The sequence below is a fragment of the Fundulus heteroclitus genome, chromosome 3, assembly GCF_011125445.2.
Source record: "Fundulus heteroclitus isolate FHET01 chromosome 3, MU-UCD_Fhet_4.1, whole genome shotgun sequence".
Lineage (NCBI taxonomy): Eukaryota > Metazoa > Chordata > Actinopteri > Cyprinodontiformes > Fundulidae > Fundulus > Fundulus heteroclitus.
In genome coordinates this window covers 7,890,560-7,904,407 of record NC_046363.1, presented here as the reverse complement: position 1 = coordinate 7,904,407, position 13,848 = coordinate 7,890,560, and the positions used below count along the sequence as shown (strand labels likewise).

General features: G+C 44.2%; 2 protein-coding genes across 5 annotated transcripts; one reads left to right on the top strand and one right to left on the bottom strand.

The window, feature by feature from the left end:
* Positions 1–1,178: 1,178 nt before the first annotated feature.
* On the top strand, positions 1,179–7,447 carry cthrc1b (collagen triple helix repeat containing 1b). 4 transcript variants are annotated; one of them, XM_021321654.2, is made up of 5 exons: positions 1,179–1,414; positions 2,554–2,625; positions 4,481–4,699; positions 5,799–6,015; positions 6,984–7,447. In XM_021321654.2, exons 1-5 carry the CDS (start codon positions 1,304–1,306, stop codon positions 7,124–7,126), a joined length of 762 nt encoding a protein of 253 aa, XP_021177329.1. In that variant the 5' UTR covers positions 1,179–1,303; the 3' UTR covers positions 7,127–7,447. The 4 variants fall into 4 exon arrangements, with proteins under 4 accessions (XP_021177329.1, XP_035985346.1, XP_035985358.1 ...); XM_036129453.1 differs by having other exon boundaries at positions 1,180–1,372; XM_036129465.1 differs by lacking the exon at positions 2,554–2,625 and having other exon boundaries at positions 1,187–1,372.
* Positions 7,448–7,996: 549 nt separating this feature from the next.
* LOC105933396 (mitochondrial folate transporter/carrier) lies at positions 7,997–12,642 on the bottom strand. Its single transcript, XM_012872899.3, has 7 exons — positions 12,163–12,642; positions 11,866–12,016; positions 11,710–11,795; positions 9,591–9,745; positions 9,151–9,264; positions 8,879–9,024; positions 7,997–8,789 (listed from the first exon to the last, which is right to left on the bottom strand). Exons 1-7 carry the CDS (start codon positions 12,362–12,364, stop codon positions 8,666–8,668), a joined length of 978 nt encoding a protein of 325 aa, XP_012728353.2. The 5' UTR covers positions 12,365–12,642; the 3' UTR covers positions 7,997–8,665.
* Positions 12,643–13,848: the final 1,206 nt, after the last annotated feature.

The window sequence follows — 13,848 nt, the reverse complement described above, 5'->3', positions numbered from 1 at the left end:
CGGAGCTTGGCGACTGAGCGTTCCTGGGTCTGCAATGTGATTGGCTGGGAGGATGTAATGACTTTATTAATAACCTATATGATAGACAAGAATTTAAAAAGAAGGAAAACTGTTCTATTGAACCATCGATATATATATATATATATATATATATATATATATATATATATATATATATATATATATATATATATATAAATGTGTGTGTGTGTGTCACCCTTGTTACCATTGCGTACCACATTTGCATATTGCACATTTGCACATATGCCATCAGACTGTTGAACTTCTGAAGCCACAGATGGACTCTGTACCACATTCGTATATTGCACTGTTCTAATAATACTCACCTGTACACTGTGAATCACACACTGTCTATTTCCCCTGCATTGTTTACATTGTTAACATTTCAATTCTTTACATAAATTACTACTGCACCTTATCCTGAAACTTACTGCAATTTACTGTGATTTTTCAAGCTGTATGCAAACTAAATTTTGTTCTGTACGCACTCTGTGCATACAAAATGACAAATGAAGTGTCTAAGTCTAAGTGTATCTGAATGCTCATATTGCCTTTCACTTTGCCACTTTTTCACCTAAATTCCCTGACTGTGGGACAGCAAAGGATATTTCTAGTCTATTATTTTCTGTTCCGAGCATTTGCAGTCCAGATTCCTTAAAAACAGTGAAAGAACCCAGTAATTTAACTTGGAATCAGATAAAAGGTTTATGTCATTACCTAATATTTCCCTGAGCATTCCTGGGTCTGCAGTGTAATGTGATTGGCTGGGAGGATGTAATGACTTTATTAATAACCTAGGCTATATGATAGACAAGAATTTAAAAAGAAGGAAAACTGTTCTATTGAACCATCGATATATATATATATATATATATATATATATATATATATATATATATATATATATATATATATATATATATATATATATATATATATATATATGTCGTTATTGAATTATCGTCCATCCCTATAGGCTCAACACATTGATACAGCACACTTAAGAATTTTATCCACAGGGATAGGGAAAAAACAGTTTCTCTTTTGTTTTTTCCTCTCCACCCTTATGATTTTGCAGGGCGCTGTAGACTCGCCCACCGCTGCCATCAGCTCTTCCCAGGCCGGGCCCCCGCAGGTCTCGCAGGGCAGGGCTGTTTTGTTTAGCTCCGTCTCTGCGCGGTGACTGGCTCCCTCCCTGTTGGCCTGCCCTCCCTCCGGCCTCCTGCAGTCTCTGCCCTCACGCCGCACAGCGCGCACTTACTCGCCCGTCGCCGTCGGCAGGATGTCTCCTCTGGCCAGCCGCCTGCTCCTTGTCCTCTGCCTGGCTGCACCTCTTTACGCAGTGGAAAAGGTGAGAAATAGGGGCTACCGGAAAGAACCTGACGCCGACAAGGTAAGGCGCTCTAAAGACCCATCTTTTTCTGAGTAGATTCCCTTGATTAGAGGACTCATTAAAATAGAACTGTCGCACTCAGTGGCCTTCATGCCAGCGCCTCCTTGTATTATTAATGCGCCTCATGTAACTTTCATTGATTGTTTCTGCATATTCAATAATACTCTTGACTTTCCGTTGCCGTAGCCAGCTGTTCAACAAGCTATTTTAAAGTTGATTACCACTAACACTGGGGAATGAATTATCTTTTGAATGATTTCACTTGTTGGAACATGAAACACTCTTCAAAGTGATCCGGCTCCATCTGGAGAACATTGCTCTTTGTCTGCTTCTGGTCAGCTGGTTCTCCCTGATTCCATGGCTGGCAGCTCTCCAACAGACTGAGTGGGCTCTCAATAAAAGAAAAACAGGAAGTTGGGGTCTGGCTCCTACTGTCTGGCTTTGTTGTTTGTGCTCATATTTTTCCAGATAAAAATATCTCTTTGTGGGTGTGAGCTATTTTCCGCCCCTCACCTCACGGATAACAGTCCTCCAGTTCATTAGTTTTAATGATCACCATCACCTCCATTCCTACCTTGTCAGTGCCGATTTACAAAACCATCTGCTGCCTATCGGTTGATGGTTGAATTTACAGAAATGACACAGTCATGTCTGTAACCTAGGGCTTCATAAATTAAACGTGGGTTTATTTTATGGGAGCACTATCCAAGTTTTACATCTAAAAAAGACACTTAGATAAGTGCAAACCCCAGCTAAGTAGGGGCCCATAATCAGCAACGACTTCCTCAGAGCTAAGAAGGTCTGCCTGAATTCAGCATTTGTGCTGTTGCTAAAAGTTGGGCCCAAACTTAGATTTTAACACTTTGGCTCATGACACTTATTTGCTTTTGAAAAGTTTGTGTAATAATTCATAATTGAACCCATATAAACTGCCCTTCTGTGAACTCCAATGTAAATGTTTAGGTAGGATCTGTTCCCAAAATCAGATTTGTTACAGTTTACCCAGTATTGAACATTAAGTTTAAAAACTGACACGCTTGATTAAAACGTTAATATTCCCATCACTAATATTAAACGCTTGCTTAATATTCCTTCTTATAGTGTAATAAAAACCCTATTTTGTGACCGTCTGTATCTAGTGCACAGGAAACGATGCGGAAAAACCCAACTGCACTAGACACTCCTCCGATGAGGGAAGATCTCCTTTTCTGGTAATCTTTAAACCCAACTTTGCACCTTAGACCATTTGCATCACAAATCTCTCAAAACTGAGCTTTTTCTCCAAAAAAAACTCTGCATGTCCCCAGAATAAGGCTTTTTGTCCGTGCTTTGGTGTGGACTAATGCATGAAATGCAGCCAGTTCGTCTGCAGCGTAGCACTAATGCGCACGGCACCCACCCAGGCACAGGAACAGTCTGTCTAATATACAGTATGGCCGTAGCGTAATTCACGGAGGCAGGCAGGAGTATTCTGGCTGCTAATATGAAAGTCAGCTGTGGCACAGGGTGGACAGACTTTCCATCCATTTGTCTGGTTTGAAAGCCCTCCAGAAATGCAGCCTTTAATAAACTCTGCAGACTTTTCCTCCCTGAACGTTGGCTTTCTGGAATCATTACCAGGCGCAGTCACCACTGATCCAGGGAGCAGGGAAGTATCTCATCCCATTTTCCTGAAAGGACTCCAGTGTTACTTCAGCACACATAGCACATAAGACCCCTCCTAATTTCATTGCCTCCCAGTTTCCTATGAAGGTGATGTAAGATCTCAGATCTCTCCCTGGCTAAATCATTTCCAGCTTAATGGCAGAAACAGACTTTCGTACATCTGTTTGAAAGCAGCTGACATAAGGGAGTTCTGTATTCCATCTTATTTTTAGCCATTGTTTAGATAAGAAAGTCTGAAACTTACAATTATTTTTTTTTATTTTACCCTCGGGGCCCAAGTCGAGACAAGATGTTGAAACTGAGGCGAAAGCCCTTTGTTCTGCCCTCCTGCTTTTTGAGTTTTTTTCCCTCCTACTTAATGTCTTTTGGACAAAGAGCCCTCATAGCTGTTCCACAGCTGCACACTGAGCAAAAAGGGAGCTAAAAGTGAGTAAAGATTTCTCAAAATCAGTGTATTTGTCCATGATTAAAGCAGGTAAATAAGATTATCTGCCAGTGGAAGGAGTATTTTGACCCCTAAAATAAGATAATTAAATATACTGCACTGGAAATAAGATGATGGAGATGGGTTGTTCCTGTTTTAAGTGCAAAATCGTATTCCACTGGCAGATCATGTAAATCAAGGACAAATACACTGATTTCAATAAAAATGTGCCTACGTTCAGTTCCCTTTTTGCATTGCAGCAAGGTGAAGGATGCACTTCGATGTGTCAGTTTGTGCCCGTCGCCCTGGCCGAAGGGAGGCACTTACATTTGGCCTAACCAAAATTAAAACCCATCTGCAGCCCCAAAAAAAACAATAAAAAGCATCCACAAAACCTGCGCTCTGCAGTCTCTGGGTCTGAAATGTCTATTCGGGGAACGTGTTCCGTCTCGCTTTTTGGCTCCACCATTGTGTTCCTGTTTTGTGTGCGGTAGCTTTTTGGCAAGCTCTGCTGTCTTTGGGTGAGTCTGAGTCAGCTTGAGTAAGACGCAGCATCTGCTTAAGAGCGAACGGGACAATGAATCACACGGAGAGATGTGTTTTCAGACACCTACTAATTTAGCCCACCTCTAAGCCTCCAGTTCCTCTTTTACACATTCTCTATCATTCATTAGCTTGGTGGCTTCATGTTTGTTGGTTCAGAACCTTCGCCTGGGTTTGAATCGCATCGTGTTTTTGAATTTTTTTCTCACTTGCCACAGCCCCACTGGCATTGTCTTTGTTTATGTGACTTGTAAATGAGGTATAATCTGGCGTCATTTATGTGCATGTTTTCCCCCCACCGTGGATTTAACCCTTGTGAAGGCAGGAGTAAGCGTAGATCTGAATCAGAGACTCTATTTACATGAGATTCAGCTGTCTTTCTTGGCGTTCATGACTGTTCCCTTTCTGTTTTTGTTTTTTTTTCCCCCCCAAAGTATGGCAGCTGCATGCAAGGCCCAGCAGGCACCCCTGGAAGAGATGGTAACCCCGGAGCCAATGGCATTCCAGGCACGCCAGGTATCCCGGGCCGTGACGGGCTCAAAGGTGAAAAGGGGGAATGTGTGAGTGAGATTTTTGAGGAACCCTGGAGGCCCAACTACAAGCAGTGTGCCTGGAACTCCCTGAATTATGGCATCGACCTGGGTAAAGTAGCTGTGAGTATCATTGCTCGTTTCTGAGGGATGTGCGCATTTCAGTCATTACAAATGCACAAACGGTGAAGACTTTCACAAGTCCAACACAAGTAACCACAAACTTTAGTGTTGTTTATTGGGATTCTATGTGATAGGTGGATATCACAGCTGTAATGTTTATGTAATTACAGCTCCGGGGTTTTTAGGCCGTATCTACGCCAGTTTCACACGATCTGCAAAAAGAGATTATTGCAAATTCCTTCTTGCAAAAAAGCTCAAGCTCGGTTAGGTTGGATTCAGACCACGTGTGAATGTCAACTTTTTAGGTCAGGGGCACAGTTTTTTTGACTTGGTTTTAGGTCTGGCATGGACTTTGACTGGGCCAATTCCAGCGCATGAACAATCTAAATCCTTCCTGGGTAACTCTGGCTGTATGTTTAGGGTATTTGTTCTGTCAGAAAGTGATCCTCCACTCCAGTCTCAATCTTACAGGATTGTGCTATATCTAGCTCTGTCCATGTTTTCATTCACTCTGACCAGCTTCCCTGTCCCAGCTGAGGAAAATCCTCCCCGCAGCATGATTCTGCCCCCTCCATTCTTCACCAGTTTTCATAGTGTGTTCAGACTCTCATAGAGCTTGAACGTTGAATTTTGATTTCATCTGACCGGAGCATCTTCTTCCGCATATTTGCTGTACATGACTACACGACTCGTGGCAAACTTCACATGGTACTTCCTGTGTCGTTTTCCAACTATAACTTCCTTCTCGCAAAGAGTCCATTGAGGTCAGATTTGGGGAGTGCATGTCTACTGATTCTCTCACCCAAGTAAATCTCTGCAGCTTTTCTAGGGTTAGCACAGGAAACCCGGTTGCAATGGATTTTACTTTGAGGCAAAGGGGACTGAGTACAAATGTACACCACACTTTTCATATTTTCATCTTTTAATATAAATGCTGAAAACCATGCAGTGTGTACCTTTACTTCCACTGCTACGCATTATAATGGATTAAAGTTTGTGGATGTAGCAGAGAAAAATGTGAAATATTTGAAGGGATGGCTATGAATGTTTTTTTGTGAGGACCTGAGAACGTTGCAATCTGTCCCCTGCTGTGTCTAAGGACTGCACATTCACCAAGCTGCGTTCAGACAGCGCTCTCAGAGTCCTCTTCAGCGGTTCCCTGCGACTCAAGTGCAAGAACGCATGCTGCCAGAGGTGGTATTTCACCTTCAATGGAGCCGAGTGCACAGGACCCCTGCCAGTGGAGTCAATCATTTACCTGGACCAGGGCAGTCCGGAGCTCAACTCGACTATTAACATCCACAGAACATCCTCAGGTAAGGCTCCGGTCGAGCGGCCAATTCTCCTTCTGGTGGAATGTCTGCATTTTTTGCTTAAACTTTTAGAGGGAACAGCTTCTGTGTGCATCACAAAAATGAGATGTTCCACTTTAAGTTCTTAAATGATTTTTATCCAAAGATCACAAAAACATACAGCAGACACATCATTGAGCAGTATTTTGTCATGCTTCTGATGCTCTGATCTTATCTGCTGGATTGTATTTGTGAATGTGTCAATGCTCTTTTTATGGATCAGCTTTTATCGAGCAATATCTGTTTGTCTACTTCTTTATTCTATTGTTGAATCAGCTTTGTTTAGCATACAATGCCCAAATTTCCCAGTGGGGACAATAAAGTATACACACTATCTACTATCTATCATTAATGTGCACTGCCCCTTATAAATAAACAAAAACAAATCACATTTATTTTGGGAATTTTTCTTTTAATTTTTTTGGCCCTCGACTCCTTTTGACTTGAGAATTTTGGCTTAGGTGCTGAAAAGTCTGGTCTCTCCTGGTCCACATCATGTACAAGCTCACCTTTTATCCAAGGTTAAAACCATGAAATGAAGAGTTTGTTCTTTAAAAAAAAAGAAAAGAAAAAATTTTTTTTTTTAAAGTAGACAGCTCCAGACCTCTGCTTCAGTGTTTTTGCTCAGCCAAACCGACTCCAGTGGTATACATTAACAGAAAATAACAGTGGCATTGTTGAGCTTTTGATCTTCTGAAGCTCGCCAGAAAGGATGCGCCGCTAATCCTACCGAGTGTTTGTTCAGCTGCCGTGGAGCAAGCTTATGGCTTCAGCTTTTAAAACGACTCTCCTTAACTTCAGAAGGGCCACTTCATGTCACAAAAAAAAACAAAAAACAGGACTTCCAATTTTTTTTTTTACCCATTCCAGCACTCAGTATGTGTTGACTAAGTTTCACTGGCACTGTCCTCTGCTCTTGTTTTGCTCCCCAGTTGAGGGGCTGTGTGAGGGCATCAAAGCCGGGCTGGTGGATGTGGCGCTGTGGGTCGGGACCTGCTCCGATTATCCCAGGGGCGACGCGTCCACAGGGTGGAACTCTGTATCCAGGATTATCATCGAGGAACTGCCCAAATGAAACAGAGTAGTATGAAAGGGAGGACCCGGTCTTTATAGCGTAGGAGCACGTTGCCCGGCAATCCAAAATGATCAGGTATGGCTGGTTGAGGCGTCGCAGAGTCACTGATTGTAACTTGAATGTTTTTTTTTCTTTCTCGTTCTGTTTGAGTACGCAGACAGTAAACACTGTTGTTCTGCCTCCTGGAAATAAACCCTGTGCTGTAGCTTCGTCTGCTGGCGGCCTGCCTGTGGACCTCAGCAACCAGCCATTGTCCCTATAATGTACTGTACGACGTGTCCGTGAATTGATTGTGTCAATAAAATCACCTTTTTGTAAAGAGATCATCGTCAATTATTTCCCCTCCCAGCCTGGAAAGGTGTGGGACTTCATGCAACTCATTTACAGGTTTGAAGAAATAGGGGTAAGAATGAGCTTGGGAAAACGTTTGTATTTACAATGTCCCCCTGCCCAACCTGTCCATCCATCCATCCGTCCTTTGGTTTATCACCTTCACTGATTCTTCCACTTCTTCATCACACCATCCATTTTTTTTTCACCTTTCAATTCATTCATTAGTCAATTAATCCATCCTTCATCTCTGTGTTCAGCCATTATTTAATCCACCCATCTGTTAATCCATCTGTTTGTCTGCTTACCATTGATTTATGCATCCATTTGTTCATTCACCCATCTCATCTCCTACCTCTTCGTCTCCAGATTTAAAGCCTCATAAATGCCTGCTGTAAATCCACTGGGAACTTTCTGCGTTTAAACGGTTTAACTGGCTACACGATGGGCTGGGAAATCAGGAACCTGGAGGCTGGAGAAGGAAAAGAGGAATTCTGACCTGAGCAATGTGCAGGAAGGGAGCGCGACGCCACACGCCCAACATTAAAATGGGTCATAACACATTTAATGTGTTCACAAACCATAAAGCACATGTCATAAAAAAATGCATTTACATTTTGGGTTATCGGAACAAATCGTGACTTTATGGAGAGGTGTGATTAGGCTAAACACCCATCACCGCCACTGCAGCTCCCACGGGGATGACGAAAAAGAAATGCGTGAAACTGGAGACCTGAGACGATCTTGATGCAGACGATCAAGCTTTAAATATCTTCCGTTCTTCCTCCTGCTGCCGGACAATATTGTAAACATAACTTTCTCTGTGGCAACCATGTGTCCTTATACCATGCCCCCTCCTATTGGGTTCCAGTTACCACTGTTTGAGAAAAAAAGCAGTCACATTACCACAGCAGCCTGAGATAAGTCATCCCAATGACCCAACTGTGCGCTTAAATCGGAGCCTTTTCACCCCGCTTCGCTGAAAGCCCAAAATTTAAAACGGAAATAAAAACTAACCCGGCTGTTAGCTGTGCCTGTTGCTTCAATCTGCAACTTTTTCTTTTTTTTGTTTAAATCCAAGCGAATGCCTCACACATCTCCACTTAATGAAGAGAGAGCCTGGGGCTGAACACAGTCCCCTCTTTGTCTCAGGGTGGCTCCGGCCTATCCGCCGGCGCTCCAGGCCCGCGCCGGCCTCTTCGGCCTCTCTCATTTTGTCCCGAGGAGGAAGCGGGACACGTTCTCAAACACCACGAAGGTGATGCAGCAGGCCGGGGTGACACGGATCACGTTTGGGACGATGCCTTTGTAGAAGCCCGTAAAGCCTTCGTTCCTGAGGAGAGAAGGACAATAACGATGAGTATCAAACAGAGCGCAGGCGGGAGCGAGGCCAGTCCAGCGGTTAGGGCGCCGGCGTCGTACCTCCACGTCCGTCTGATGACGTCGATGACTCCGCTGTATCGGTTGTGCTGGTCTTGCAGGCGGGCTCGCACCACCTGATACGGGTACGTTGTGGCTACGGCAAATATCTTGGATAGTGCTGCCATTGTGATGTATTCCAGAGCACTCTGTTTATAAGACCACACGAGAGAGAGAGAGAGAGAGAGAGAGAGAGGGGGGGAGAGTGAGCAGAAAGAAGCAACTGTTGCCTTATTCAACCCAATCTGAGTCTTTTTTTCCAATTTTCCACTCACCAGCTTTGCCTCTGAGGGCACATTCTTATATTTGTTGTAGTCTCTCTTGAGCTCTTCGTAGGCCATGAACTGCAGAGCCCCGTGCGACGTGCCAAACAGACCGGGAACGTAGCCCTGTGGAGCAGATCGGGGCGTTTTTATTTCATCCCTGGCTTGCCACCTGCATTACGCACCATTTATAACCTTTCATTGCAAAGCATTTGCCCATCCAATGCTGTTAATTAACATTTTTTGGTAACCGAGGAGCAAAATTCCTATCAAAAAGCATTCCTATTATTATTACTCCCATGCACGATGAAGCGCAGCCATGCCCCCTTGTGGTGGATGGTTATTTTCTCCTGATATTCATTCAAGTGATTACTCAAGAGAAAAATAGTACGTCTATAAGCAGTAGATACGCGTATCAAGTCCTGCATCACTGCAATGTACCGAGGTCTCACTTTGTAAAGTCCTGGGATCCCCTCGTGGCGGTAGATCTTCACCAGGGCGTCCACCATGCCCTTGTACTGCTTCCTAGTGGGGTCGGCGCTGTACTGCAGGACCAGCCGGGTCTTAGTGACCCAGATCGGGTTGGTTATGGTGAGGGTCAGGATGCCTGAGGAGGGGAAGCAAGGAAACAAGACTCAACGGGTGTGCCGGAGCCGGTCTTCAGATCAGTAGATTTAAGGTGCGCTCGGAGCACGCAGGCTTTACTGCTCTCCCACGTCTGGCTGCAACGCAGCAGGTCAGTCTGGCAGAAAAGGTTGAAGCAACAGCTGTGCAGCAAAACCTGGGACTAAATATGCGCAAACTGAGACCACCGCTTTCATGGTCAAGTGACAAGGCGGCTGCTCCTCGGCTTTGGCTCATAAATCTGAAGTGGTGCACTAAGTGCGTCTTAGAAAGAGGTGAAAGTTATTTATTAAAAGAGGCTTTTCATTGATTTCAGTTTGGACTCTAAAACAGGGAGGGATGTCGGTCTCCCCCGATCCCAGACAAGCCAGGGCAATAGTGAGCAGAAAGCGTCACCAAGGTATACTGGAGAAGTAGGTGCTGCAGAATGTATTTTGGATTCAGTGTTGAAATACGACCTCAAAAATTAACCCTGACTTTGAGAGTCAACGTTCCACAGTTTAGAAAAAGAAAAATACCAAGGTTCGGTATGAAGTCATGGCAGATACCGCAGCGGTGGGCTGACTATCACTAGGCAACACTGAAACTGAAAGGAATAAGGACAGACAGGATGGATGGATTTCCTCCATTTCTTCTGTTATAGTGTCAAGTGCGACCCCATTGGGCTTTTATTAAAAAAAAAAATAACCCAAAAAAAGAATCAAATGCTTTGCTACAGTTCAACATCAACATTGTTGAAACAAGATAAAATGTAGATGTTAAGAAGCACATAGTTAATTTGTGCAAAGAAGGCTAATTTAATCCTTTGTAGTTTAATTGGCTGCATTTATGTGAACGAATATAGACGCTTATATCTAAGCTGCATTAAAGGCAGCTTTGGTGCTGCTCTCTTTCAGAAGTATCTAAAAGTAGAAGTTAGATGCTGATGCTTGGTGGCTCAGTACTTCATTCTTCAGGCTGTTTTCCTACTAGCAGTCATCAGCTTAAAAGAGCACGCGAATAAAAACGATAAAAATCAGAAAACTAAATATGAGGGGTAAACACCTGCCGTGACATTGGCCTCCACAGCGCCATACAACCAGAACATTTTGCCGTCCCTTTTTTTGCCTCCACACTCGCCTGTTAAATGTTAACTGATAGAGAAAAAAGAAAAAAAACTCAACTTAGAGCTCACAATAAAAGTTATTACTATAATTATGGTTAAAAAAAAAAGTAAACAGAACTATTAACTGAAAAAAAAATGCACTAACGTGACGGCCCTCATTGTGCTCCATATGTAGACGAAAGCGCTACATTGTGGGCGTCTGGACGATGAATACTAGGGGTGTAAATGCATCGATCTACATCGATATATCGATTAAATGATTAACGTTCCAATTACATCGATGCAAAATATAATGAGCGATCATATCATCATTCTTAGGATACGTCTTTATTTTAGGATTCATAAGGCATGAATCCTAAAATAAAATATAAATGCAAATAATGTTAGGCAGATGACGTCGCATCATGTCGATCGCAGGCTTGTGTGAATTGAATTTAATCGAAATCGCACCGTCACAGACGTTGCGATGCCCGCCATTATCGCATCGTCCTCCAATAAAACCGATGCGCCATCGTATCGCGATAAAGCTGGTGATTTACACCCCCGATGAACACGCTGGGTCGCAGCTACCGCATGCAAACGCCCAGGAGCGGATGACCTGCAGGGATGTTTTGGCTCAGACAGACATCTGCGCGGCAGCTCGACTTTCAGCCCCCGGGCCGAATCTACCAGGGAGAACCAGATCTGTGCAACCTCCAGGGCAGACGCAACGAGCAAAGAGGGTGTTTTTAGGATTTCAGCCTGACCCCCGCGTTGGTTGCATCCAGCTCTGAGCAGAATGATCCAGCTGCCACCAGCCGTGGGCTGGTTGTGAGGGTGTGCCTGCAGAGGTCAGGACTGACCTGCTTGAGCCGCCGACACCAGGTGCTCCGCCGGGCGTAGTTCAGTCTGTCGCCCTTCCTTTGCGTAGCCTTTGATTGCGTTGTAGCTGCGAAGGAAGACAGCAGATCAGAAGGGAGCCTTGCATCTACAGATCATCATCATGCAGGTTTACATACAAGAAGAAGTAGAGGCCCCAAGACGCGCCAGCGCCCCAAATATTAGGGGTGACCCCTTGGTAGAGCCCCCTCAGCCCCTCCTGGTGCCACACACTCTTCATGCAGTGCAGTATACCTCTGTACTTAGGCCTCAGCTCCAGTCCGTCACTAACTGCAACGGGAAAGACATACAAAAATAAATAAATTACATCCAAATCAGGCCAGGAAGACATTAAAAAGAAAACATCACCAGAAAGCTGGGTTCTGTCTTGACAACAGAGGTAAATCAAAGGCGGGTCCTCGCTCCTCACACTGTACCTGCGAACCGGATCTTCACCAGGTCCAGCGGGTGCAGCACCAGGGTGGACACCACGCCGCCGCTCAGTCCTGCCACCAGGTTTTCCACCTTCACATGGCTGAAGACCTGCTGGACGTGTCCAGCGAGGGAGACGGCGGAGACCTGTTTGCCGGGCAGCGCCGCCGTCTCCGCCACGGCACCGTGATCCGGCGCCGAGCTCATCCCTGACAGACAGGGAGACTTCCACTCCGCTAGCTCCCTGCGGCTAGCCGGGCTCAGAGCGCTAGAAGCATCGACCTGAGCGCAGCGGAAGCATTTGAATGTGACACGCGGGCGAGCTAAGCTCCCTCTCGCGTTTACCCGCGAGTCAACAAACTGGACCACGTTTCTGACATGAGGCGAAGCCGCACAGCTGCGCCATGCTTAAAAGTCAGGACCAGCCACACACCCCTCTCCTAACTCGACCTTGTAGCGAACAACCGATTAGATAAAGAGTCAAGTTGTGTTGTTCAGAGAAGTACTTCCGGAATGTACTTTCAAAATAATTCAGGTCCGGTGGAAATGACTCGCGCAGACTTATGTTAAGTCTACCGACCCTTCTGGCGGTGAAACACCCTGAGTGGACCCAGCTCTTTTTACCCAGTCAGGCGACCCCCACTTAAATATTACTTTGAATGTAGGACGCATAAAACAGACAGGTATACTTTTAGTTATATTTTATCTACTTAAGACAGAGAAAGAGTTACATTGACATCAGCGCTGATGGGCTCTTGATCGGCAAGAAGCCCCGACTGCTCATCACACAAACATTATATAGGGATCTAGGTACACACCCATGTAAGGGCGGTACACATCCAAACTGTGACATCAGTAGAGAAACTGTCACCTCCGGGGTGGTATCTGATAGATATGTGCCAATCTTTTGGGTCAGTGCTATCTAAGTGTGCCATGCAGTTCTGGGATAAACAGCTCGTTCCACTTGACCTCGATGATATCCTAACACTTAATTAAATAAACCCCACCTTTAATTTGGGTACGTTTACTCAACCAATGAAAAACATCACATGTTTATGAAACACAGTTTAATACAAAATCATAGGAGCGTTTTTTTTTGTTAAAGTCCACTAATATGGGGTTCCCCATATGGAAATGCGTCCTATGACTGGGAGCTCTGTGCGTTTGGGGTGGGAAAACGCCATATGTGGGGAAAACGCCACGTCTGCCATTTAATCTCCGTTATCATGTACAGGGACATATACTGTACATACTAATCTTATCGCTGTTCTATTTTTTACACATCCGTCTGCTCATTTTACGCAGCTCATTTTTATTTATTTATTTTGGATATTGCTCTTTTTCAATGTTGTGTTATTACTACTTTATTATTATTATTATTACTCCTTTTTATCGTCATTCACCATAGAGCAAAATAATAATTTTATTATACAGGGAAACATTTTAATGTGTGTATGATAATAAACATGGAATTGATGGAGGATCTGTGATAAGGTCTGTTTCTCTTGCAAAGTGCAATAGGAATTTTGTTAGAATATAAAACATCTCAATATCTTTGCAATGCTAGGAGATTTAACTAAAAATCTGGTGGACTTTATTGGTAAACTGGAAATGGGCAATCGTTTGTTCTTTCAGCGCAATAATCAACAACCGGTCAAAAGCAGTCTCCTAAAAAAACGCACACACACACG